The sequence below is a fragment of the Rhinatrema bivittatum genome, unplaced genomic scaffold (genome assembly GCF_901001135.1).
Source record: "Rhinatrema bivittatum unplaced genomic scaffold, aRhiBiv1.1, whole genome shotgun sequence".
NCBI classification, from domain to species: Eukaryota; Metazoa; Chordata; class Amphibia; order Gymnophiona; family Rhinatrematidae; genus Rhinatrema; species Rhinatrema bivittatum.
The window spans coordinates 588940-616825 of record NW_021820356.1 but is presented as its reverse complement, the minus strand read 5'-3'; the positions used below and the strand labels follow the sequence as shown (position 1 = coordinate 616825).

Genomic DNA, 27886 nt, shown 5'->3' with positions numbered 1-27886 from the left:
GGTGGTTCTGGGAGGCAACACACATGTAGTTTTGCTTTTTAAGTAGCAGCTGCACAAAAAGCAGGCACATATTTGTATGGGTACTTTAGATGGGAGCAATAACCCAAAGCAAAACTACCTGTGTCTTACCAGACCATAAGTAGTTTTTATCTGCTCCTAAATACAGTAAAGGAGGTGGATATTTCAAACAATAAACACTGCTGACTTAGGTGCTTACTTTTACCCACATAGAGAGCAGTCAATAAAACACGCTATTTGAGAGTAGACAGGAATAGCTTTCATTTTTTCCCTCCCCTTGATGGCACAGTAAAATACAGAGTCCCAGGATGTTACTGGAAAAAGCTTCTTCCTGTTAGTTCCAGGGTGCCCCATTCTGAGTTTTATATTCAGTTGCTTTCTTGTTCAGACAACACAATTTTTAGACTAATAAAAGTCAACACAGATTTTTAGTAATAGATATTTATTATCAAACGCACATTGTGTACATCTGGCAACAAAATCTCACAACTACAAACAAAAAATGTTCCGCACATCTTGTGCACTAAAAAACAAATTCTAAAATTATTCCTTGCTGTTACATCCTTACAAATTCATTCAACAATTTAAAATATGGTTAACAGGAAAAAAAATACAAATCCTGAACTCTACTTCACAGGAAATAGAGGCCGAGGATTTAGGCATTTCGATCCATTCGCACATCGATCTCACGCCCATTGACTTTTATCCCATTCATCATCCGACAGGCTCTCTCAGCCACTTGGGGGGATTCAAACCTAACTACTCCGCATCCTTTGGACTTTCCGTTCTCCAGCTTGATGTCAGCATACATCACATGACCTACAAATAAGCAATGCTTAATTAATGGCAAGATTAAGCCACATTACACTACACGAGGCTAATACATGGGAAGTGGGAGCTTCCAAGCCTCCACCGCTTTTCCATCATAAAATTATTCATGATTAAAGCCTGGCATTACAACTTGATTCTATTACTCTAATCTCTATAAAAGGCAGTTGGAATTATGATTAGTGTTTGCCCCAGCCGATACACTGTGCATCCACTGGATCTGCAGACGCCACTACAGACCAGTGCATACTGGCTAGGAAAGAATGAGGCTAACTCTCTCTAAAGATGCCGCTCAGATTTCCCCCTCGCACCTGCAGTCAGGCCAAGGTTGTCCCTTCCAGAGTGCTGTTGAATTACTATCTGGGAAGTACAGACCTGCCTTAAAATGCACATGCATGAAAAGGAGAAATGCGGATTTTAAATGTAAAATAGAAAGAACGCATCTTGCTTTAATGTAGAGCAGCACAAGCTGGTAAGAGAACAGCACATGTTGCATGACACTGCTCATCATCTGAAACTACATGATAAACACATTACCCTAAGACTGATTGTGACATGCAGGCAATGCCTGTGATACAAAGGGTGCTGGGACCCTTCCCACACACTTACACTCTGGCTTGCCTCACAGTCGTCTTCTTGGCATCTATCCCCTGACTTGACACAGCTACACTACCCGACAGCTCTGCCGTTTTGAGCTTCAGGTCTACCATTGCCTGAAAGTTCTTTTTTCACATGCAGTGTCCCCTCTATCTGCTACCTGCACTGCTGCTCCTGCAAATAAGTGCTATCAGGAGCTGGAAAGCCCCATACCCTTTAAACGACTCAGTCCCACAATATATTAGTCCAACATAACTAGTACTCCCCATTGCAGCTGAATGCACCACCTCTTCCATTTGAAGCCTCCTCCTATATTGTGCCCCCACTGACTCACTAAATCTGAACAGCTTCCTGCACATGTTTTATATTTACATTTATATACCGCCCCTATAAAATAGCTCAGGTGATTTTTAATAAATAAAATACAAATATATCATAGGTCATACAATAGTCACTCACCCTCTGTACCCCTCTCCCCTATCAACTCCCCAACTTAAATTCTCCTTCCATACAAATGTCAGCAATAAAAACCTCATTACCCAGCCAAAATCTGCTAGCCAATATCAGCCTGTGCTATAAGAGGAAAACTTGGCTGTTTGGTACCAATCATATTTCACAGGATACTGCAACTACTAAATAAAAGGAAAATTTTCAGAAGCACTAGAAACAATAAATCAGCTTTATCCTTACTATAGATACAAGCACAGCCTCTCTCCTGTCAGATCTCATCTCCAGCCATCATGCAACATTTCCAGTATTTTCCCTGTTTTCTATCACTTTGTCCGCATGTAGTTAGTTACCTCCTGTAACTAAGCTAGATAAAACTCATTAGCTACTTGCAATCCAGCTTTTCATCCAGGTACTAGATGTCCCTAAGCGGTACTTGGATTCTCCCTCCTCCTGTTTCAGCAGCATTCCTGGATATTGATCTGTAACCCTTACACTGTCTTTGGGCTGGTCTCGTCCTTAACAGCCATAACTACCCAGGTCACTGAGCTGGCCTTGTTCCTAAGAAGAGTAACTTACCACATTCATTAAATTTGTCCTTCAGCATTTTCCATGTGAAATCAAATGGCAACTGGAGGGGGGAAAAAGAAAAAAGTTTTGGATAAAACTATCTTTATATAGCACTGTGCAAAATAAACTTACACAGAAGGCCGAATTATACTCTAGCACTATTCATTTAGGTATGGTACTGTACAAACCAAAGCAACTCTACTTCTGAGAAACCTCATCTGAGCTTCCTAGTCTCACACAAACTAGCTTGAGAACAATAAAACATTCCACATGCTTCTCTCTCCCTCTAGGAGTGACTTTTTAATGCCATTAGAAAATATGTCCTGCTTTACCTTACCAGAATGAGCTCTTCCCTAGCAGTAATGATTTTAATTAGAAATATGGGATGGGACAATTTCTACAGGAAACTATCAGACTTGCATATACTTAAAACAGAATGGGAAGATTGAGGTATTGGGAGTTTGATTGCCTCCTTTCAGAAGGCAAATTTCCACCCATGAAGGACCAGTGCTTTGATCCAAAGCAAGTTTAAGATCTTTATAAAAAAAAAAGGAAAAAAAAGGCAGATGGGGTTGAATTTAACTGCCTTCAATTGTATCTACATTCCAGTTTTTGTTTTTGGTTTTTTTTAAAGAAATACTTGACTGAAGTGTTAAAGATTCCAGGGAAGCTATATCTCCTCTATGATGTTTTCTATATGGACAGTAAAACCTTATCTATTGATCAAGTTCAAGAATCAGCAAACAGTTTGAATCTTGCAGCATTCCCCGAGGGACCATCTAAAGCAGCATTTCATCTTACTACTCTGTTAAGACAAAAGATTTTTATTTTGCTCCAAGGTCTATGGGTCATAGGGTGTGGCCTTTTCTTGATGTGAGTAAACTCATGCAGAATAAATGCAAAATGTTTGTGCGGATGCACCAGTTTAGTCTTTTTTTTTTTTTTTTTTTGCAACACCCTTGATAAAATATTTGAATGTATGACATCTGTTTTGACCATAAAAATGGATGAAAAATGCAGATGCATCTCATTTTCTTAATGTCAAGACTGTTGACTCTGGCCAATAGTTCAACTGGGTTCGCTACTCGAATAGATTTCCTAGTCTCATTTCCTTCATCTATTTCTAACTTTACTTTTAGAAAGTTTCTCAAATTTTGCAGGAACCTCCTCCCCTCCCTTTAGAGGCCTGGCAGAATTTGGTACACTTTGGAATTGCTTTGCTCCTGTTCCTTCCCCCCCCCCCTTTTTTTTAAATCAGTGTTATGATGCCATCAACTTGGCAGACCACTCCAGAGTTATCTGCTTGGGTATGAAGGCAAGGACTAACTATGCTCAGATATAAAGTGAGAGGAAAAGACCAATGAAGCAAGAAAACCAGTGAGAACTCATTACCTACAACCCAGGAAGGGAGAATACAAAGGTTCCCTGCTATCCAGCAAGGAGGACTGCAGTGCTCAAAGCCAGAAAGGGACCAAGAACCTCAATTACTGGAAGGTGATGTTTTGATTGGAAAGTGAGGCTTTCTGTAAAGCAGTTTTTGGTGAGAGAACAGTCACTCTCTGCAAACTAAAGGGGGATCATTTACGACAGCAGCACAAGAGAATTTTTTCACAACCCCAGAACCATCTGACTTGTCCTACTGATGTCCAGAGGAAAATCTAATGGTTGGGAGAATCAGTACTGACTGCCTTGCACATGCTCAGTTAGGAACAGTGGGTTGAGAGACATTGGGTACTCTGTTTTAAGGTTTGCATTTACTGATGTTACAAGCAGAACAGTCTTTCGAGAGAAAAAGCGGTAATCTGACCCTTTATAAAATGTTATTACGTAATTACTCCCAAAGTACTTTAAGCTTATCACTTCAATTCTGCTGAGCCTGCAAAGAGCTATGTTCACAAGTGTGAAGTTCTCTCCTACAGAATCAGGTCTGACTAGGACATTCTGTGTGGGGAAAATGGGATTATAGATAGATCAACAGATGTCAGGTCATTTGTTTTCATGACTTTTGCCTCTGTGGCTGCTACCAATAGTTTCAGGGAAATACAGCAGAGATGCTTAAAGAACTTCTTAAATGACCAGGGTGGATATTTTAAAATGCATCTGATAAGCAGTAAGTAGCATAGAGGGTAGTCTCTTTTAAAGTTAAAGAGCAAGCTGAAAAAGAACCCACTTACATTTCTGACAAATATCTGGCAGCCTTTCCTGACGGTGGCAGATGCGTGTCCTGCTGCTTGAGTCCCCGCTCCTCCATAAGCACCTCCATAGCCGACTCCGAAATTTCCTCGCTCCATGTCCATTGCTCTGTCAAAGCCGGCTCCCACACCAAGGCCCATGCGATCCAGTGTGGTTCCCATTGCCTGACCCATACCGGTCCCCATTCTGTCCAAATTACTGGCACTAATATGATCCAAGCCCATTCTGTCAATAGTCCCAGAACCCATACGGTCCATCCCTGTAGACATTCTATCCAAAACCTGCCCCATTCCAGTTCCCATTCTATCCATTGCAGAAGAAACCATGCGGTCCATTCCTACGCCCATTCTATCTATACCAGCCCCCATACGGTCCACACCTGTGCCCATTCTATCCATAGTAGAGCCAACACGATCAAGAGAAGAGCCCATTCTATCCATCCCATAGCCTATCCCAGAAGACATTCGATCTAGATTTGAAGTCATTCTGTCCAAGTTCTGCCCCACCCTCTCGATGTTTGTGGGCAGGGGATCCATAGCCATGGAACCCATCCGCTCCATCCCAGTACCCAGGCGATCTACCCCAGAACCCATGCGGTCCATCACCAGACTCATTCTATCAATGTCAGGCCCTACTCTATCCATGCCACGGCTCAGACTAGAAGTCAGTCGGTCCATCCCGGAGCCCATGCCAGTGCCCAGCCTGTCAATCGCAGCCATGCTGCTGCCTGCAGAGCCTATACAAAGAGTTGTAGAGAAATAAAAGTTCTTAAGTATTTATGTTAGCATTAAACACATTAGAACAAATGTGGCGAGTAACTTGGGAGCAGTACCCCTTAAGCTTAGCAAGGGACACAGGAGAACAAAAATATGTTAAGGTTTTTTCTATTTTCAGTATGTTGATAAAGGTACCAGATAGTTAAAATATCTTCCAACTGGGCAGATTAATATCCTTATCAATGTCTTTTCTATTAGCTCCTAGAACAGTCAGAACCCATGGGCACTGCCAATCAGGGAATGCAATAGATCAATAGCAATGAGACGTCTTATCCCATTCCTTTTGGTGCAGCACCATCCTACTTCCTACTGCATACAATCCCTTCCCCAGACCAAGCCCCTCTCCAGAAATTCTGAGGATATGAACACAACTCGGAATGGGGGGAGGGAAAAATCAATTCTTGCCCTTATTTGATCAAATTTATGACACCTTTCCGAAGGCTCAAGGCGAGGTACAAAAAATTGAAAATAAAAAAATACAATAGTGAAACAAATAGGACAGCACAGAGTATTAAATATAAACATTAATACATAGTCAAAACCACTAAAACAAGGGTTAATACCACAAGATTACAGCAAAATATAAAAGTTTAATGAGAACTACAATAAGACTGCCAGCTCTGCATAGAAAACAATACACATTTGTTTATTTAATTGGATTTATTACACGCCTTTCCAATGGCAGCTCAAGGCAGAGAACCACCAATCATAAAATAAATCTAAACAAAATTGATCAATATAATATTGACAGCAATACAATTGTAAAGACCACAGTAACTACACAATAAGGAGAATAAATCATTAAAAGCCATAGATTTAACAAGCTGCCTGAACTGGAGGTAGTTATTAACCATTTGTATTTCTCTTGAAGACAACTCCACAAATCAGGAGTCATTCCAGAAAAAGCATTCTGGCGGGTTCCTATTAATCTGATTTTGTTATAGACTGCAGAAGGACCTCAATCAGGGGTTCTCCTAGGGACATAACTACTTTTTGAAACAGCCAGAACCATTACTTTTAAAGGCTTAAAAAAAAGCCAACACTTAAAATTAAGCATGACAACTTATCGAAAGCCAATGCGAATGTTTCAAAATTTGAGTAATATGTTTATGGGATTTGACATTAGCAGGTGCTGTATAAGTGCAGTTTACAGAGACTTTTTAAAGGAAGACCCTTAAAGCAGAGCACTGCAGTAGTCTAGAGGTTATCAGGAGACAGTCAAGCATGAGTATTTGTTGGAGCTGGAAAAAAAGACCTTCACCACAGTTGCAATCTGGGCCTCCACAGAATGTAAAAAGTCTGATAACTCTTAAGCTATGCACCTGCTTTACGCAGAATAATTGTTTCATCTAATTTTAACACGTAGGGAAGGCGTATTAATCGATTTTCCTATCCATAAAATCCCGGAGATTTTTAGATTATAACTTATTAAAATGAGACCTATTTATTGCTTCCCGGCAGCTAGGAATTTGTTACTGCTTCTGAAACTCTGGCTTGGAATTGATGTCATTCACAGATAGCTCACAAGATTTATTAACTTTCTCTTGTTTTGAGCACAGGCATTAAAAAGCATTTGCAAAAGTACTGAGCCCTGTGATACTCCACATATGAGGCCATATAGAGGTATATGAATTTCCATTTTATGTTTTTTTGTTGTTTTTTTTTTTTAAAGAGTATCAGCTAGCAAGACATATTGAAATCAGTTATATAAAAAGGAGAACCAAATTTAACAATAAAGCTTTGTGCCTTTTATATGAAACAATAAGGGCTGGTAAAAAACATTGCTATACTAAACTCGTATCATCATCACTCAACTAATCCATGCAAGCACTGTTACAAAGTCTCAAACTGTGCTGCATAGGTACCAGTTTTTTTAAATGACTACAGGTGCTAAACTCATCACAAATTACCTCTTCCTAGACAGTGAAGGAATTTGTTCTGGGCCCTATGGCTGCCACCACCCTCTTAATTCATTTTCTAAGGAATGGGAGATTTGAGATCTATCCAAAGTGGGGTTTTTCTTCTTTACTATCTGTTTTAGGGAAGCGGAAAGATTCCTTTCCATTAGTGATGCGTTCTCTTGTATATCTAGGCTGATAACTTTTCTCTTGCCGATTGTATGAGCCAGGAGGGTTGGGGGGGGGGGGGTCTACTGCCCCCCCCCCCCCCCCCCCCATGTTGCTCCATTAGGACTTTCTCTGAAAATTCCAGAACCTTTGCCCCTGCCTTGCGCAGGCCCAGGGTTAAAAGGCCCAACACTGCCAGAGGACGGCAGTCAAAAAAGGAACAAGCCAAAAAGTTGCCCCTTCAGGAGCATCCATCAATTTTTGTACAGCTCTATCTACACCTTTGGAAAATGTCCCTGACAGTATATATTCATTCTATTAGAATAGGAAGGGGTAGATACACTACTTATATCCCTGTGTTAATCACTATATTTTGAAATGATACTCAAGATCTGTAGTTTACTTTTAATCAGGTCAGAGAAGGTACTTGGTTGGCCTTGACTCTTCATCTAAATTAAATATTGCCTTAGCTAAAGTTTATTCATTTAAAAGACAAAACGTATTGTTTATCACGTGTTAGATGTAGTGAATCTGTATTACTGAATCTTGGCTATATAAAGATGTGGTTGCATTGTCACAACTGTAGCCTCTCCCTGATTTTGTTCAGCAATCTAGAGTTGATGGCATAGGTGGAGGGGTCCAAAATATCAATTAGGCAATTGCTAGACTCTGAAAATCTTTTAAACATGGCTTGAAAAACTATTGGGATTTTTCTTAATTACTGGGCTCTTAGAAATATCCCTGCCAGAGTTGCTAGATGTTATTGTAGAGGCTACTTTACATTTTCCAGAGCTTGCAGTTTTTGGAGACTTCAACACTGTTGGGATGATAACCTATTAAAGCAGTCAACTCATCTTATTCCAATGTTAATAACTCGTGAATGAAGACTTGGAATATACCACAATTTCATGATCAGATCATTTTTAGCTCAGTTCAATACAAAGAGAGGGGTTTATCCGATCACACTGTCTGACCCCACCCCCTTAGAAACGTTTTGGGCTGGATCTAACTCAATTAAGCTTAGAGTGGAAAAAGGGTGTTGGGGGGACATTAGATCATTTTATTTTTTTTTAAACTTGGAGGAGAGCACATGGAGTGGGACAAAATTTGGGATTCAAACAGACTAGAGAGAAATGCTGCTCCTAATTTTAATATATTTATTTATTTATAAAACTATATTATAAAGAACAAATGAAAAAAAACTACTTTTGATTCTGTTCTGGTAATAAACTGACTTTTGAAAATTCTCATAGCATGGGGAGTTTTTTTTTTATTTAAAAATGTTGTACACCTCAGTTAATACTATGGTAGAATTATGGCAATTAGAACTTACTAGGGCTGTTGATCCAACAGCAACAATCAAAGCTCATTTACCTACAAATAAGGCAGCTCCCTGGTATACAGAAAAGCTGAAAGCAGCTGAAACATGGCAGGAGTTTAAGACAGGCAAAGGCAAAAAATGTCAAAACGCTGATAAAACGTGTTTAGCGCATTTTAAAGGCCTATACTAGCGGCTATTGTGGCAAAAAGGACTTTTGCATCTGCCTCCCTCCGACTTCAAACCATTCAAAGCAGCTTTTTCAGTTACAAAAAAAATGTATTGGGTACTAGTTCAACTGAAGACTCTTCAGTAGATTTGGATTGTGATAAGTTTGCAGATTTTTTGCTCTAAATATTTCTGCAATACCAGTTGATATTTTAGCTCCATCTTTGTCAGTCAGTAGTATACCAACTTAGCCTTTTTAAATTATTCAATCTAACATGACTAATAGTTTGGGAAATAAAGTCTACACTCTTATGTAATTAAACCCTGTCCTTCTAAAAGAAGCGCCATCTCTGCTGCCTTTAAAGGAAAATAAATTATTGCATGTTTAAGGGACTGCTGCTGGCTTTGTCCAAGTCAGCTGTGTTTGCTTTTTTTAATCAACACTTTACAGAAAGGTTTTAATCAATTATAGATCAGTGTTTAATATTTTGTTTCTCAGAAATATTAGACAGGCTACAGCTATTCATCTTCGAGACTTTTTGAACATGAAGTTTTAGATCCCTATCTGGCTGATTTTATATAACATTATAGTACAAAGACTACATTAATGGCTGTGATAAATTAAGAGATTTGGCTAGAGGGGGAAAATCCTTATTAGTATTGTTGGACCTTACAGCTGCTTTAGGCATGGCTGACTACAGGATATTGTTAAATTGTTAGGCAGCGATGCTTGGGAGGAATAGTCTTTCCTAATAGGCAGATTACACAGAATTAGCTTCACTTTGTCTAAAACATGGAAGCTGCAGTACAGCATTCCCCAATGGTCTATTTTAATCTAATATCTAAATACCCTCCTGGGGGAGCTGTTATAGCTTGGGTACTAGAGACTTCCCAGATTTTAAATATACAGCAAGTATATGGGCAGTTCTGTATCTCTCTTTGTCCAAACAGCATTTACATTTATGTCTCTAATATCTCAAAAATGGCTATTTACTAACAAGTTGAAGCTTAATCTGCAAAAATAAGATTTTTATTGGTAAATAAAATCTCTCTCCCTTCCACTATTAAGTCACAACCCTCTAGGGTGGCATTATCTATCAGTAGTCAGATAGGTAGTTTGGTCATTCATGGAACCACAAATTGCAATGCCTACCTTCACCATATCTAGATATGCCCATTCCTTTTAAAAAGGATTTGATGACATGTATACTATTTTATCATGCTTAGATTACTACAATTTGAAGTGTATAGGATTGCCAGCTCATGACACTCAAGAGGTTTCAGTTGCTTCAGAACTCAGCTACTCATGTAACAGTGGGGTTGTGATATGAAAGATTGCACTAGAAAAACCGCATTGGCTACCGATTTGTTTTCAGGCCCAATTTAAGACACTAATATAAACCTTCAAACTTTTAAAATAGGTTGGTTCCCCCTCCTATCTTAAGGGCAGGATATTAATGTTGTCTACCAGCTAGGTTGCTGTGGTCAGTAAACAAAAACCCAAAACCCCCCAACTTTCAGGCATTCCTTCCACAAGAGAGATAAAAATGTCAAACATGTCTTATCTTCCATTTTTATTCTGAAAATGTTGGTTTAAACTTTTGCCCATTTCATATTTTAAATTAGATTATATTTTACTGTAGATTGTGCTGCTCTTAATTAATTTATTTTTTTTAAGCATTCAGTTCTGTGAGAATTTTCTGGTAATATGTTTATATTTGTCTCCTACTGCTGTCTGCTATATTATATCTGTTTTAATATTGTGTGTTTATCTTTAATTGTATTAGATTATGTATGCATGGTCGAAATTGTGTTAACCACCTTAAGCTATAATTAGAAAGGTGGTACAAAAAATTAAAATAAATAGTAATAAACACTGTTAACCATATGAATACTAGTATCTAATGTGGCAGCAACTATTAAAGTAATAGTGTAATTCATCACGAATTTCTAATTTTTTTTTAAAACTTTTTATTTAGTAAGACAACGAAAAAATTAGATACTCTGAATATTTCTAATTTTTGACGAGAAGAAATTTGCAAATTCATTATAGCAATATATGGGCAGAGTATGGTTCAAATGATGATTTAGCAATCATCATCAGCATCCTCATCACTACTTTTAACAGTTTTTTCAGTGGACTCGGAAGTGGCTGTTATTTCAGTGGACTCGGAAGTGGCTGTTATTTCAGTGGACTCGGAAGTGGCTGTTATTTCAGTGGACTCGGAAGTGGCTGTTATTTCAGTGGACTCGGAAGTGGCTGTTTTTTCAGTGGACTCGGAAGTGGCTGTTTTTTCAGTGGACTCGGAAGTGGCTGTTTTTTCATTTGAAAAATATTTTTCCTTTGCAGCATTAATTGCCTCATTATATACAACTTTGTGAGCTTTGCAAAGATCTTTATCCGAGTCTAAGTTAGACTTCCTCCATCTTCGCTCCAACCTACGGCCTTTTCGTTTCAATTCCCGTAGCTCTTCAGTGAACCACGGGGCATTTTTAGCTTTAGGGTCTAAAACAGAAAAATTGACAACATTTAAAAAAAAAAACTTTCCCTGAGAAACTCCTCTTGTCCCACACACAACTGCAGGATCAAAGTCCAGAGACCAACAAAAACATGGAAGGACCACATGCAGCAAGAAGTAGGAGGGGCATACATGTGGTTAAATATTTGCAGCTGATTTATTATGCTCCCCATGACAGAATACATCAGCAGTGACTATTGCGGAGTGTAATAGAACAGGTGTAATGACAAAGAATACATCAGCAGTGACTATTGCGGAGTGTAATAGAACAGGTGTAATTTCACTGAGAGATAATAGCAGCTCATTTATTTTACCCACTCTAATCTGTTTAATTTAATGTGCCGGGGATTCTCTTTTTCCTTTTAGTTTCATAAACCTTAAAGACACTCTGCATGGCAATTCTTCTATAAACACATGCAAATATCTTCATAAATATTATGGTTTCTATTTAAGTACTGGTTCTTTGTGAACAGGTTACTAATGAATAACTAAGTATGTCATCTATGGAGAAACTACTACTTACCTGATTTCCTTTCCTCTAAGGAAGGCAGGCTAATCCACATGAGTGGGTTATATGCACCTCTACCAGCAGATGGAGACTGAGTAAAGCTGATGTCACAGACATAATATCCTGCCCACACATCAGCCCACCAGTATTCTCTAAAAAAGAGAAACTTGAATATGACTATGAACAGTCAACCACTCATGTTTCCAACCAATTGGGAACAGTTAGCTCAGACAAAATAATTTACATTCACTAAACTAAGGAGCTGGTGATGACACTAACCAGTCCTTTAACGAATAAACGGGAACATTGAGTCATCCACACATAAGGATGAACTAAAGGCAAGTTGGCATTCGAGGGCGGGTTGTGGATTAGCCTGCTTGTCTTAGATGCCCACATTGCCGGTTCACCCTGTTTACCCACCATGGAGCATAAACAATCGATCAGACTTTCAGACAGATTTAGAAACCTTCAAGTACCACATCAGCTGCTGCTTGACGTCCAAGGCATGCAAAAAACAATACTCGCTCTCATCTCGATCCCTGTCCAGTGTGGGCAGGGAAAGTGATTCAAATGAAACTGACAATTGGTAAAAATGAACATACAGTCCAAAGCTGTACCGCCCGAGTCAAGAGTAGAAACAGTTCACAGCAAGAACGAATCTGCAGCTGGGAAACCTGACATGCTCAGACTGCCACAGAAAAAGCATCTTCAAGGTAAGTAGCCACAAGAAGCGCACAGTCGAAAAGCAGGACTCGCCAAGAAGTTTTAAGACCAGACTAAGATCCCAAAGAGGAGGCCGGAAGGCAGGACGAAGATGCTTAACTCCCTTCAAAAACTGGGACATATCTGAATGAGAAGATAGTGGCCCCCCATTGACTCACCCCCTATAACAAGTGAGAGCCACATCTTGAGCCTTCAGGGAATTAAGGGCCAATCCTTTAAGCAATCTTTCCTGTACAAGTTGCAAAATTAATGGAATTTCCACTTTGAGAGGCTGAGAACCTCGCTCTTCACACCAGGCCTTAAAAAGTCTCCAAACTAATAGAGGCCAGAAGACATAGAAATTTTTCTGGCCCAGAGCAAGGTGGAAACAGCAGGACAATAACCACACTTCAATAACTGAGCCCTTTCAAAGGATAAACTGTAAGACAAAACAGAACCAGGTCATGTAGAACAGGCCCCTGATGCAACAGATCCTTCCTGAGTGGTCACCAGAGAGGACTGCCCACCAACATCCTCTGAAGATCGGCATACCATGGCCTTGGGGCCAATCCGGAGCCACCAGAATGGAGAAATCACTTTCCTGATAATTTTGTTTTCCTTAGTGTAGACAGATGGACTCAGAACCAATGGGTTATATCTCCCCTGCTAGCAGATGGAGATAGGTTTCAAAGCTGTCACCCTAGATACACCCCTGCAGTGACCTCAGCCCTTCAGTATTCTCTTCAAAAGCCATTGATGACATACTATTGAAAAACTTGATTAAAGACGGATAACCGTAACTGTACTTAACCCCAGCAAGATTATAGATTCCCTGATCTAGGGATTGGGCGACAACTTACCCATAATTTCTTGGAATAGATATTTGGGAAATTCCTTGGCACTGTTCTTGGGCAGGATGCAGAGTCCATCTGTCTACACTAAGGAAAAAAATTATCAGGTAGTAATTATTCCATTTCCTAGTGTGTAAGCCATATGGATTCAGGACCAATGAGATGTATAAAAACTACTCCCAATTAGGGCAGGAGGCCACTTGCAGTCTGGTCAGCTCTGCCCTTGCAAAGGCTGCGCCCTCTCGGGCCTGAACGTCCAGGCGATACAACCTGGAGAACGTATGCAAGGAAGTCATTGCTGCTCAGCAGATGTTGACTGGAGACAGTCTAGCTTCCGCCCAGAATACTGCCTGAGCCCTAGTGGAATGAGCTTTAATCTGAAAGAGTAGTTCGTGGCTTTCCTGCCTCCACATAGGCTCCCATGACCACCTCCTTGATCTAGCTAGCTATGGTAGCCCATGAAGCTACCGTCTCCTTCACCTTGAAGAACAAACAAGCAGTCTGTCTCTCAGACTGGTTCTGAAGCTTCCAGATACCGCACCAAAAGCCTACCAACGTTTAAATAACAGAAGAGGTGGTATTCTTCTGTGTCCTTTTGCCTATCTAGGGATGGCAACGAGGTGGACTAATTCAAATGAAACAGACTACCTTGAGCAAGAAGGATGGGTCAGTACGAAGTTGGAATGCTCCTGGTGTCCTCCAGAGGAACAGTTCCCGACACAAAGCGCAGTTGCTTACTTGTAACGGGTGTTCTCCTAGGACAGCAGGATGGTAGTCCTCACATGTGGGTGACATCATCAGATGGAGCCCGGCACGGAAACCTTTTCTAGAAACTTTGACTGGCAGACTAAGCATGCCCAGCCTGCTGCTATCCGCACTTCCAAGCGAGGTCTCCCTTCAGTCTCATAACAGCAAAAATACAAAGGTGTAACCAACGTCATGGGGAGGCAGACGGGATTCTTGAGGACCAACATCCTGCTGTCTTAGGAGAACACCTGTTACAGGTAAGCAAGTGCGCTTTCTCCTAGGACAAACAGGATGGTAGTCCTCACATTAGAGAGCTCCAGCTGCCCCCTGTGAACAGAGGGACCCACAGTGGCCGAACAATGTGCCAACGGGCACAACAAATGCAGCGTTGTGGGAAACAGGGACAGACTAGCCCCACCGAGGGCACGATGAGAACAGTTGGGCTCAGGATTGGAATAAGTTGCACAGGTCTGGCCCTGCAGATTTCAGTGACAGGGACCGCACACAGATGGGCCACTGATGCCACCATAGCCCGCACAGAGTGAGCTTTCACCCTGTCAGCCAGCTGGAGGGCCTTGCCTGCTCTAGCAGAAGGCACTGCAATCTGCTAGCCAGTTGGATAGGGTCTGCTTCCCCGCTGCTGTTCCTAGCCTGTTGGTGTCAAAAGACGAAGAGCTGGGTGGACTGTCTGTGACTCTCTGTACAGTCAAAGTAGAAAGCAAGCGCCCACTTGCAGTCTAGGGTGAAGAGAGCACGCTCCCCCTGGTGGAAGTGAGGCTGTGGGAAGAACGTGGGTAGGGTAATTGACTGTTGTGAAAAGCAGCCCCCACCTTGGGCAGAAATTTTGGCTGCGGGCGCAGCAAAACACAATCATGGAAGAATTGTGTGTAGGGCGCATACGTAACCAGGGCCTGGGTATCACTCGCCCTGCAAGTGGAAGAGATCGCCACCAGGAACATAACTTTCCAGGTGAAGAACTTCAGGTCGCAGGATTTGAGAGGATCAAACGGGAGCCGCATGAGCCTCGCCAGGACAATGTTGAGATCCCACGAGGTAGGCGTTGAGGTGTACTCTGACCAAGCTGGTCTGGAGGCCAGAGTAAGACAGGTGCCACAGGTAATCCAGCAGGCGGGGAAGCAGGCAAGAGAAAATTTCCAGTCTGTGGCCCCCACACCAGATGGAGAAACACTTCCACTTTAAACAGTAAGACTTCCGAGTGGAAGGTTTCTGGGATTCAATCAAAACCCTGGAGACCCCGTCTGAGAGCTGCAGGGGCTGGAGGATCATGCGCGCAACATCCACGCCGTGAGGGCCAGAGCCCAAAGGTTCGGTTGGCGCAAGATGCCCTTGTTCTACGATAGGCGGTCGCTCATGGACAGATCCTGGAGCAGAGGAAACCACTTTTGCCTTGGCCAGGAGGGTGGTACCAGAATCATGGTGTGTGTGTGTGTGTGTGTGTGTGTCCCGCCCCCCCCCCCCCCCCTTGCAGCTTCAGTCTTCAAAAGGAGTGGAATTGGGGGGTACTCGTAGAGGCGGCCTTGTCCCCAGTGAAGGTAGAAAGCATCACAGGCTGGATGGTCCTTCCCCGGGATCAGAACATGCTCACCTTGTGATTGTAGGGAGAGGCGAACAGATCAATGTCTGGCATGCCCCAGCGACGAAATAGGTTGGCTGCTACCGCTGGGTTCAAGGACCACTCGTGCCTTGGAGAGGGCCCAATCCCAGACCTGCAACTTCTCCTGGCAGAGGGGGGAAGAGCCCGAGCTGCCCTGTTTATTGATATGCCACATCGCCACTTGGTTGTCCGTTCTGATGAGGACGATCTTGGAGGACAGTCTGTCCCGGAAGGCCCACAGGGAATACTGGATCGCCCGCAACTCCAGAAAATGTATCTGGCAACAGGACTCTGCTGCAGTCCAAAGGCCCTGAGTATGCAGGCTGTCTGTGTGGGGCCCCCCTAACCCTGAGACGAGGCGTCTGTGGTGAGAGTCACCTGGGGTGGGGCAGGCTGGAATGGGAGTCCTATTTCCAGATTGGACAGAGCTTCTCACCAGGCTAGGGAGAGACAGAGGATCTGTGACAGTCACTGGCGCTTCCAAATCCTGGGATGCCTGCTGCCATTGACACTGCAATGCCCACTGCGGGTCCCTCATGCGGAGGTGGGCCAAGCGGGTCATGTGGACCGAGGCCGCCATATAGCCCAGACGGGCTGGAACCGTCGCTTTGTTGCAAACGAGGGTAGCCAGTGAAGAGAGGGCGATCGCTCGATCCCTGGGCAGAAAAGCCTTCACTTGTGCTGTATCCAGCTGTGGAGAAGGACTGAGGAGTGACTTGGGGAAGTTGATAATGAATCCCAGTCTGTAAGGTGCTGACCGTCAAGGCTAGAGCATGCATGGCCACGGAGTCTGAGGCCTGCTAGCACTGGGTCCCCCTTCTTATCAGAGGTGGAAGGTCAGGGATCCTGGAGAGCGTCAAGGTCAAGTTCCTGTAGAATATGCGGAATGAGATTATCCAGCTCCTCCCGCTGGAAAATCCACAGTACCCAGGGATCGTCGCATTCCAGCTGGGCAGGGAGCAGCGGGGGTAGACAGAAATAGGGTCCGGGGCTGAGAAAATACCCTCTACCGGGGGGCAGCGCCAGCCGCACTGGGAGGCCCCCTGTGAATTCCCTGAGGGCCTGCCCCCAGGGGAATCCACCGTCCTGGGGGTCTTGGCAGGTGGAGGGCCTGTCGCGGGGTCAGGGAACTGGCCCATGCATGCCATGTAGGCATTATGCATCAAAATCATGAATTATGTAGTAAAAGGAGCGGGTCGGCAGTGTAGGAAGAGGTCCGAGCTGACCCACGGGGTCCAGAGGCTGAACTGGAGTAAGAACCGGCTGGCCGTGAAATTCGTCATCCAATTCCTCCCCCGCCCAGCACTGGCAGCATCAGCTCCGAATCCAAAATGGCCTCCGTTCCCGCCATAGACGGGAGCAGGGCCGACCCCGAAATGTGCAGGCGCGCTCGATAATGGCACGTCCGCTGCAACTTCGACCCCATGCTGAGCAATCTTGCTCTACGCAGCGGGCAGCCCCGAGGAAGGCGCGTCCCGGGGAGGGGCTGAACACTTCAGTCACCCTGAAGAAATCCGGAGCAGCTAAAACCTGCAAACCAAATAATCACAACTTACCCCACAGACCTGTGCAGAGGGGAGAGCGCGAGCGCGACAGGCTAGCCCCAAACCACAGAACTGTTTGCAAGATCAGCCTGTCCAAAGGCTATTAAGCCTTGTAAAATGTTTACTTTTTTTTTTTTTTTTTTTTTTACACAAACTTGATCCATACCAAGAGAGACAAAAGTGTTACCAAAGAATATAAAGAGAGCAAGAGAGAAATAAATCTCTACACTCCTAAGGGAAGGTCAGACTCCCCTACTCTTATCTGCTGGAGTCAGAAAGATACTGAGATTTCTCTGAGGGTACACTGGTTTATGTGCTAGTGCCCTCCGAAGCTTTGTTCTGACTCCATCTGCTGGTTGGGGGACATAACCCACCATCTGGACTAATCCTGGTACATACAGGGAACAGCCAGTCATCCAGGTATGGAAAGATGTGGACCGAGCAACGCCTGAGATAGGCAGCCACCACTGCAAAGCATTTTCTGATGATGCGTGGGGCTGATACCAGCACAAAAGGCAGCACTTTGCATTGAAAATGTGCTGCCCCCACCAGAAAGCGAAGGTATTTCCTGTGGCTGGGGACAGCTGCAATATGGGCATAAGCCTCCAAGTCGAGGGAGCAGAGCCAGTCTCCTCTTCGGAGAGGACCAGAGAGACCATCTTGAATTTTTCTCTTACGAGAAAGCGGTTCAACGCCCCGAGATAGAGAATGGGGTGCAGGCCGCCATTCCTCTTCGGAATGAGCAGTGTCCCCATTGTTTGCGGGAAGCCGGTTCTACCGCACCTGCTGCTAGAAGGGCGGAAAGTTCCGAATGGAGGACATTCTGATGGACAGACGAATCCCACTATGTCCAATGGAGAGGACCCAATGGTCCGAAGTAATCTCTTCCCAGTGGCAGACAAAGCAAAGGAGCCTGCCACCATGGGAACCTATGTTTGGCTTGTGCCCCCTTACCGCCAGTCAAAAGCCAGCGAACAGGGCCTGCTGGGAGGCTAGTTGGGCCCTCTGTATCCGCTGTCTGCCTCGGCCTCTGGGACTGGACCAAGGCACAGAGTACGGGCAGCTGGAGGGAAGTATTTCCTCGGTAGGTAGAAGGGCTTGCGAAAGCCCAGCCTGGAAGATCTTCTGGCGGTGGAAGGGCCTTCAAAGGGGCTGGCGGAGAGTTGCTGAAGAGTATCATGCTGATCCCTCAGTTGTGCCATGACCTCATCTTCTCCCCGAACCAGATCTCTCCTGTGCAGGGGAGGTCCACGAGTCTGTCCTGCACCTCCGGGCAGAGGCTCTGAGCCAAGCCAGCCGCCGGCTACACGGGCTGAGATGTCGGACATCTTTGTCGACCTGACATCGTGTCTACTTGCCTCCAGGCCCAGCGTAGAAAGAGCCGCAAGGTCCTCCTGCTGTTGCTGGGGAAGGTTCTCCACAAAATCCTGGACTTGCTTTCACAAGTTGCGGTCATATTGTGTCATATACAGCTGGTAGGCCACAATGTGGGACAACAGCATTGCCCCCTGAAACATCTTTCTCTCAATGCCATTGAGCTCCCGGTGTTCATGCCCCGGAGGGGCAGACGCATGCGTCCGGGAGCATCTGGGCTTTTTGAGTGCGCACTCCCCCACAGCAGACTGGTGGGGTAACTGCTGCCATTCAAAGCCCACTGACTGAACCAGGTAAATCTCATCAGCTTTCCTGTTCACTGGGGCCACAGACACCGGGTATCCCCACATATAAGGAGAAGCCCTTTAAAGATGTTGTGGACCCGCACTGCCACAACCTCTTTTGGAGTGTCTATGAACTGGAGGATCTCCAGCATCTTATGATGGTCATCCTTCTCAGACAAGAGTTGGAAGGGGATGGCCTCTGCCACTGCCCTCATGAAGCTGGCAAAAGATAGGTCCTCGGGCAGGGAGCAACACCATTCCTCCAGAGGGGAAGGCTCAGAGATAGAGTCTGAGAACTCAGAAGATGTGTTCGAGCAGTCATCGCCCCATTGGGCAAAGGGGCCCCTCCTCCTCACTAGGGTTTGGGTGCCGAGGGCAGGGACCGGGAGGGGCTCCCGGCCTGGGCCTCAAGGACATGGAGGGCCATGGGGGCATTGATGGGCCCTAAGGCATCATGGGGGCATCGGCCGTGAAAACACCGGGGAAACCGGTGGCAGCAGCGCCCAAGTCCCCGTGGCCTCATCCTCTTCAGAGGACCCGGGATCGCTCCAGTGGAGGGCATCAGTGGGCGAGGAGGCATCAGGGGCCTGTTTGGCACCGGTTGCGTCGGTAGGGCACCAAGGACATCCAGACGCTCTAGGAGGGGTGGAGGCTCAGGCACAGCCGATTGCACCCTGCGTGCCAAGAACTGATTGAGGGGGAACAAGGTATTGCCAAGCACACCCTCTGAGGAATCATGGCACCCAGCATAGTTGCCAGTGGGGATTGCATTGGGCTACCAGGGGCACTGGAGGATGGAACCTCTGGTGGCCTGTGCTGCTTCAGTGGCAGATTGGCGGCTGCCGATGCCACTATGGAACCAGAACAGTGTTGGGACTGTGACTGGTTTCGATGCTTCCTGGGTTTTCGGTGCTTGGCCAGGTCTTTCCACGGCACAGAGGATGACAACCGAGGTAAGGGGGAGAGACCACAGAGGATCGATCTCCCTCTCTGCGATCCTCAGGGATACTGGAGTGTGGGACCACTAGGAAAAGAGACGGGGACAGTTACCCACGGTCCTTAGGCATGGAGGATATAGACACTGAAGTTGAGGGTTCTGAGAGCCAAAAAGCTTCTCCATTTTGTCCAGGAGAGCACGGCGCCCTTTTGGGGGGGGGTGTCATTTGGTCGCACAAACAACATCCTCGGACGTTGTGCGAGGCCCCCAGGCAGAGAATGCATACCTCATGCGGATCCGTGATAGACACGGTCTGCAGGCACTGGGGGCACCGTTGAAAAACAGACGCCATTGGGGGGGGGGGGGGAGAGAATAGGCCAGCACGCGGTTGATGACCAACCGGGTCCCAGAAATGAATTGCGGAGGCAATACCGGGAACTGAATGCAAAGGGGGATTCGGCGCAGAGAGTTAAGGGTCAACCCTTTATTCAAGCTGTTCTGTAAAAATTCCAGAACCAGTGGGATTTTGACCGTCGAGGGGCACCACCACATTCCTCGCACCAGGCCTCAAATACTCCCCAGACCCGCACATACGATAAGGACGTAGAGAACCTCTGCACGCGAAGCAAGGTGGTAATTACTGCCACCGAATATCCATGCATCATCAGGCAAGCCCTGTCAAGGGCCAAACCTTAAGACAGAATAGAGTCTGATCCTCATAAAGGACCAGTCCTTGCTGAAGCAGGTCTGCACAACACGGACGCCTGGGCCAATCCGGAGCTACTAGTAAGGCTAATCCCCTGTGGCGCTCAATCCTGCAAATGACCCTGCCCAGTAGGGGCCATAGAGGGAAAGCGTATAAGTCCTCTTCTGGCCAGGTCTGAACAAGGGCGTCAATCCCTCTTTTGTGACAAAAAAATTGGGTAACCTTCGCATTGTGAGATACAGCCAGCGGGTCGATGGACGGGAGGCCCCAGCAATCTAGCATCAGCTGAAAGGCTTTGGCCGACAACGCCCATTCTTCTGGATCCAGAGTCTCCCTGCTTAGAAAGTCTGCTCTGATGGTGTCTTTTCCTGCGACGAGGGAAGCCAGGATCATTTGTAGATGTATTTCTGCCCATTCCATAAGACGATCTATCTCCTGTGACACTTGCTGGATCTTGGTACCCCCCCCCCCGGCAGTCTATGTAGGCTACTATTGTTGCATTGTCCAACATTACGCAGACCACCTGACCCTGAAGTATGCAGCTGAACTGTAGAGATGCCAGTCTGACATCCTCGGGCTTCCAGGCAGGGCATTCCATGAAGTTAGCAAGTAGCACATTTAAGACTAATCGGAGAAAATTCTTTTTCACTCAACGCACAATAAAGCTCTGGAATTTGTTGCCAGAGGATGTGGTTAGTGCAGTTAGTGTAGCTGGGTTTAAAAAAGGTTTGGATAAGTTCTTGGAGGAGAAGTCCATTAACTGCTATCAATCAAGTTTACTTTGGGAATAGCCACTGCTATTAATTGCATCAGTAGCATTGGGATCTTCGTAGTGTTTAGGCAAATGCCAGGTTCTTGTGGCCTGGTTTGGCCACTGTTGGAAACAGGATGCTGGGCTTGATGAACCCTTGGTCTGACCCAACATGGCAATTTCTTATGTTATAAGCACCAGCATATAAGGGGGTGCCCTTCGAAGTTTTCTCTGACTCCATCTGCTGGAAGGGGGGAACATAACCCACTGTCTGGACTGATCCGGGTACATATAGGAACAATCCCATGTGATTAGACAGATATGGTCTTACACACATGTGAAAACTAAGTGCTGCCAAGCAGCACTTAAAGTTCTCGCAAAGAAATAAAAAACTTTCCAAAAGCTTTATTTAAATTATCTGATGGGCATTCAAATAAAGATGTTATATAATGGCTGCTGACCCTGTATGTATCAATGTTCATGCATTATGTACAAATACACAATATCAGATATAAAATCTGTGACAAACAAATGCTGCATTTACTTACCCATTCCTCTATCAAGAGCATCTCCAAAAGCTCGAGGCATGCTTATATCACTCCTGTCAAATCCTGCCATTCCACGTTCCAGTTCTGTAGAAAATGAAAGCATCACATGTACAGGCAAAGCAATGGATATGCATTTTAAATAGAAAAGGAGACTATGCTTAACATGCAGAGACATTAGAAGCTCTTAAAACTATATATTAATCCTTGCAAACCGGAACACATATGAAAATTTACAGGCATTTTTGTTCTACAAAGTAGCCTAGAAAACAGCAGAAAAACCACTTGGCCCATCTAGTCTGTCCAATTATCCTGACCACACAGGTACATCCCTACCAGAGGAAATAGACAGAAGTGAGGTAGTCCAGAGAAGGGCTGGCAAAACAATGCGAGGCCTGTGAGATGTGAGTTAGAAAAAAACAGAGAAAGGGGAAATGCAATAAATGCATTTAAATCCTGAATTGTATCAATGCACAAAATGCAAACCTGTTTCAAGGGAAAGGATGTTCTAGAACATGGTGTTATGGCACGAGGCTCTGAGGGGGTAGACAGAGGAGATGTCAGGAAATATTTTTTCATGAAAAGGGTGGTGGAAGCATGCAACACCCTCCCAGGGTGAGTAGTGGTGGCTAACAGTAATAGAGTATAAGAGGGCATGGGATAAAGCAGAGTTGCTTACCTGTAAACAGATATTCAAGGACAGCAGGATGTTAGTCCTCACACATGGATGACATCAGATGGAGCCCGGCATGGAAAACTGACTTGGCATACTGAGCATGCCCTATACCACGTGTCTGTGCGCAGTCCCACTTCAGTTTTATAATAGAATTAGATCGAAAAATAACAAAAAGAGAAACCCAACTCAGTGGGATGGCAGGCAGGTTTTGAGAGGAATATCATCGTGTTACTCTTGAACACCACTTGATACAGGTAAGCAACTTTGCTTTCTCCAAGGACAAGCAGGATGGTAGCCATCACACATGGGTGAATCCCTAGCTACAAGCTGCTCCCCAAAACAAAAGGGGACCAGACACCAACCAGGTGCCAACGGGGATAACAGTGTTGTTTGTAACAGAGGAGACAGTCTGAACCCAAACAGGCCCGAGGCAGGGAGAGTTGGGTTCTACATCACAAAGATTCCGAAGGACAGAGTGGCCGAACCTACTAACATGTCAGCCATCCCTATCCAGATGGTAGTGAGATGCAAATTTGTGGAGAGAAGTTCAAGTCACAGCCTTGCAGATCTCCACGAGAACTGCTCTCAAGTGGGTCACAGACATTGCCATGGCTCTCAGAATGAGCCTTGACATGACACTTAAGATGCAGTCTCGCTTGGGATTAACAAAAGGAGATGCGATCTGCTAGCCAATTGGATAGTGTTTGGCAATGGCAACTCTCAACCTATTGCTATCAAAAGAAGTAAGTTGAGTGGACTGTCTATGGGCTTCTGTCCACTCCAGATAGAAGGCTAAAGCTTGCTTGCAGTTCAAACTACAGTGCTCATTTGCCTTGGTGCAAATGGGGCCTGGGAAAGTAAGTTGGCAGGACGACTGATTGGTTAAGATGGAAGACTGTCACCACCTTAGGCAGGAACTCAGGGTGCATGCCCAAGACCACCCTGTCATGATAAAATTTGGTGTAAGGTGGATAAGTCACTAAGGCCTGGAACTTGCTGTCCCTGCACACTGAAGTGATCACCACCAAGATGATCTTCCAGGTCAGGTGCTTCAGGTCACAGGTACGCAGCAGCTCAAAAGGAGATTTCATCAGCTGAGCTAGCACCAAGTTGAGGTCCCGAGACACAGCACGAGGCCTTAGGGGAGGCTTCAACTGAAGCAGGTCATGCATAAATTTACAACTATAGGCTGTTGGGCATACATGCCATCTACACCATGCTGGTATGTACCAATTGCACTCAGATGGACCCTAATGGAGTTGGTTTTTAAGCCATCCTCCGATAGGTGTAGAAGGTAATCAAGCTAGTGTGTTGGGCAGAACGGATCGAGGGCCTTCTGCTCACACCACACGGAAAGCCTCCTCCACTTCAGTCCATATGGCCTTTCTAGTAAAGGCTTTCTAGAAGCCAATAGGATCGGAAACATCCTCAGAAATTTAAGTGCTTGCAAAATTAACCTCAGAACATCCAGGCTGCGAGCGATAGGGCCTGGAGATTGGGGTGCTGCAACCTCTCTCAATCCTATGATAAGATCTGGAGAAGTCCCCAGACTGTTCAGAGATAATTCCCCTAGGATTGGAGATCAGACCTGTCTCAGCCATTGAGGGAGTATGAGGATTATAGTCCCTCTGTCCTCCTGAAGCTTCAAGAGTCTTCGCCAGCAAAGGAATTGGAAGACATGCGAACAGAAGAAGCTTGCCCCAATGATTGGCAAGGGTGTCCGAAGCTGGTTTGCCATCAGTCCCGTACGGGAGCAGAACAGAGTTATCTTCCAGTTCCAGGGGGACGTGAACAGATCCATATCTGGGCTTTCCCAGAGGTGGAAGATCCGATTCGCCATCTCCTGGTTCAGGGACCATTCATGGGATCTGAAGGTATGACTCAGTTTGTTCATACCACGTTCTCCGTATCTTTAGAATGCACTGACCTGAGCACCATCCCGAGGGACAAGGCTCATGACCAAATCTGGACCGCTTGACACAGGAGGTACGATCAGGTACCTCCTGCTTGTTGACATACTACATCGCTACCTGGTTATGTGTATCAGAACAAATTTGTTCAACAGCAGATCTCTGAAAGCCCAGAGCGCGTACCTGAACCAGGAGGTTGATCTGGCAATAGCTTTCCTGAACTGACCAGAGGCCCTGGGTGCGGAGCCCCTGTACAAGAGCTCCCCAACCCATGGTGGATGCATTCATAGTTAGGACAATTTGTGTAGGAGGCTTTGGAAAAAGATCCCATGTTCCAGACCTGCCACCAGGACAAAGTCCTGGAGAGAAGGGGTGACTCCGATGCAAGCCTGTAGGCTCTGCGTGGCCTGGTGCCACTACAACCTCAGGGTCCATTGGGCTCTACGCATGTGTATATGTAGCAAGGGAGTGACATGGATGGTTGTGGCCCAACAACCTGCAACAATGGACGTCAGGGTGGCAGCCAGTGAACAAGGCAGGAAGGCTCTTGCCTGAGCCATGTCTAGCAGGGCTCCTATAAAGTCCAAATGAGGTGACAGATTAAGATGGGACTTTGGGGAGTTGATGACGAGCCCTAGTGACTCCAACACCTGGATGGTCAAGCTCATGGCCCAAATGGCTCCTACATGAGATGCTTCTGACCAGCCAATCGTCCAGATAGAGGAAGGCATGCACTCACAGCCTACAGAGGTGCGCCATCACCACGGTTAGTAATTTTGTGAAGACACATGGGGCTGACACTAGCCCAAACGACAACACACTGTACTGGAATTGCTGTTTCCCCAACACAAATTGGAGATACTTCGTGTGACCTGGGAAGATCTTGACATAGGTATGTGTCTCCTCTAGATTGAGGCAGCATAGCCAAGTCCCCACTCTGAAGGGAAATCAAGGTGCCCAGAGAAACCATCTTGAACTTCTTTTTTAGAAACTTGCTCAAGGCCCTTCAGTTTAGGATGGGATGGAGTCGTCCTGTTCTTTGGAATCAGTAAATACCTGAAGTAGAATCCCTGCCCCCTCTGCCTTGGTGGAACAGGCTCGACCACCTTGGCTATTAAGACACAGAGCTCCGCAGGCAGCACTTCCTGATGTGCTACCGGCCCCCAAAACGGGCACAGAGGGCAATTTGGGAGGGGGGATTCAATAAGTTTGGTACCGCTGACGGACGAGGGACAGAACCCACTGGTCCGAGGTTATACTGGGCCACCGGTTCGTGAAGAACCGCAGCCTTCCCCCGATCCATCATCTTGGGTACAGGCAATGGAAAATTGGTTTTTACCTGCTAATTTTCATTCCTGTAGTACCACGGATCAGTCCAGACCGCTGAGATTAAGCCTCCCTTCCAGCAGATGGAGTCAGAGTAAAACAGAAAGGCACCCCTCTTAACCTGGTGTGCTACCTGCAATCCTTCAGTATATTCAATATCAAAGCAGAATGAAGACTTTTTTGTTTTAAATCAATGGCTAGAACAACCACCGATTCGAACAATAAACTATGCATACGGAAGGAGTGCCAACTTAAAACATTCTTGTCAATATCAACGTATTCTTTGATACATCCTGCAGAAAACACAAGCAAAGCAATCGAGTGGACTCTCCAGAACATAATACCCCAAGCTGGTGTCTGGACTGATCCGTGGTACTACAGGAACGAGAATGAGCAGGTAAGAACCAATTTTCCTTTCCCTGTACGTACCAGGATCAGTCCAGACCACTGGGATGTACCGAAGCTGCCCTAAATTGGGTGGGAATCTGAGAGTCTTGCTCGGAGCATACTGCCACCAAAACAATCGACCTCCGGAACTCGGACGTCCAAGCGGTAATGCCTAGCAAACGTGTGCAAAGATTTCCAAGTAGCCGCTCGGCAAATCTCTTGCAGCAAAACACACTGGCTTTCTGCCCAGGATGCCGCTTGAGGTCTGATCGAATGGGCCTTGAGACCCTCCAGAACAGACCGACCATGACATATGTAAGCCGAAGCTATAGCTTCCTTCATCCACCGGGCAATGGTAGCCTTGGATGCCGGAAGGCCTTTCTTTGGACCGCTCCATAAGACAAAAAGATGGTCCGACAATCGAAATTCATTTGTCACCTCCAAATACCGAAGGAGAACCCGGACATCTGATTTCTTCAAATCACGAGCCTGAGGGAAGTCCCAATCTAAATCCGGAAAAGCCGGCAACTCTGATTCAAATGAAACGCAGACAACCTTTAGCAGAAAGGAGGGCACCGTTCGAAGTGATACCCCGGACTCCGAAAACCACAAAAACGGTTCTCTGCATGACAACGCTTGAATCTCATCTGCTGGAGTCAGAGAAATACTGAAGGATCGCAGGTGGCACACTTGGTTAAGAGGGGTGCCTTTCAGTTTGTTTCTGACTCCATCTGACTGGAACTATGGCCCCCAGTTCCAGCAGCCTGCTCAGAGTCTGATCAACTGCTGGCCGCGATTAGGTGAAGATCCGGCAGATCGAGCAAATTCTAACACGTAGCCTTTTATCATCTCTAGGACCTACTGATCTGTCATAATCTTGACCCATTCCTCGAGAAACACGACAGTCATCCACCGAAGTTTGGAATGGGCCGGCCATATTTCATTGGGAAGAGGACTTTGTGGAAGGGCAGATGTCCACGAAAGGAATGAGACCAGGATTGGGATCTGGAAGAATTGCCTCTCAGAAAGGAATCCTGTGCTCTATTTTCTGTAAACCAATATGATGTACCCACGAATACCGGTATATAAAAACTGTAAAATAAATTATATCAACGTTTACCTCTGAAGCGAGAACGGGAAGGAAAGACTTTTAGGCGGTCCTCCAGCAGCTTATGAACCTTGTTCTCACCAAGAGATTTAATAAGCTCTTCAAGGTCCTCACCAAAGAGCAACTAACCCTTGAAAGGGAGAGTGCCCAACTGCGCTTTAGAAGAGGCGTCAGCAGCCCAATTCCTCAGCCAGAGGAGACGCCTGGCTGAGACAGTGGAGACCTTGGCCCTGGCTTGCACATGCAGAAGATTGCAAAGGGCATCAGCCCCAATCGCGACTTCTAGCCGGTCTGCCTGCTCCGCCTCTGCAGACAGGAGGTCTTGGGTGCTGAGTAATTGTTGAACCCACCTGAGGCTTGTCTGTTGCATGAGACTGCTGCAGATTGTCACCCGAACTCATAAGGACAAGACTTC

General features: G+C 45.6%; 1 protein-coding gene across 2 annotated transcripts in view; it reads right to left on the bottom strand.

The window, feature by feature from the left end:
* Nucleotides 1-430: 430 nt before the first annotated feature.
* Nucleotides 431-27886, bottom strand: part of HNRNPM (heterogeneous nuclear ribonucleoprotein M) — a 143254-nt gene continuing 115798 nt past the window's right edge. For both annotated transcript variants that reach the window (XM_029585990.1, XM_029585991.1), the window contains 4 exons: nt 22068-22151; nt 4635-5389; nt 2470-2521; nt 431-837 (listed from right to left, as the gene is read on the bottom strand). In XM_029585990.1, the coding sequence (XP_029441850.1) occupies nt 674-837; nt 2470-2521; nt 4635-5389; nt 22068-22151 (1055 nt within the window). In that variant the 3' untranslated portion in view covers nt 431-673. The remainder of the gene's footprint in view (nt 838-2469; nt 2522-4634; nt 5390-22067; nt 22152-27886) is intronic.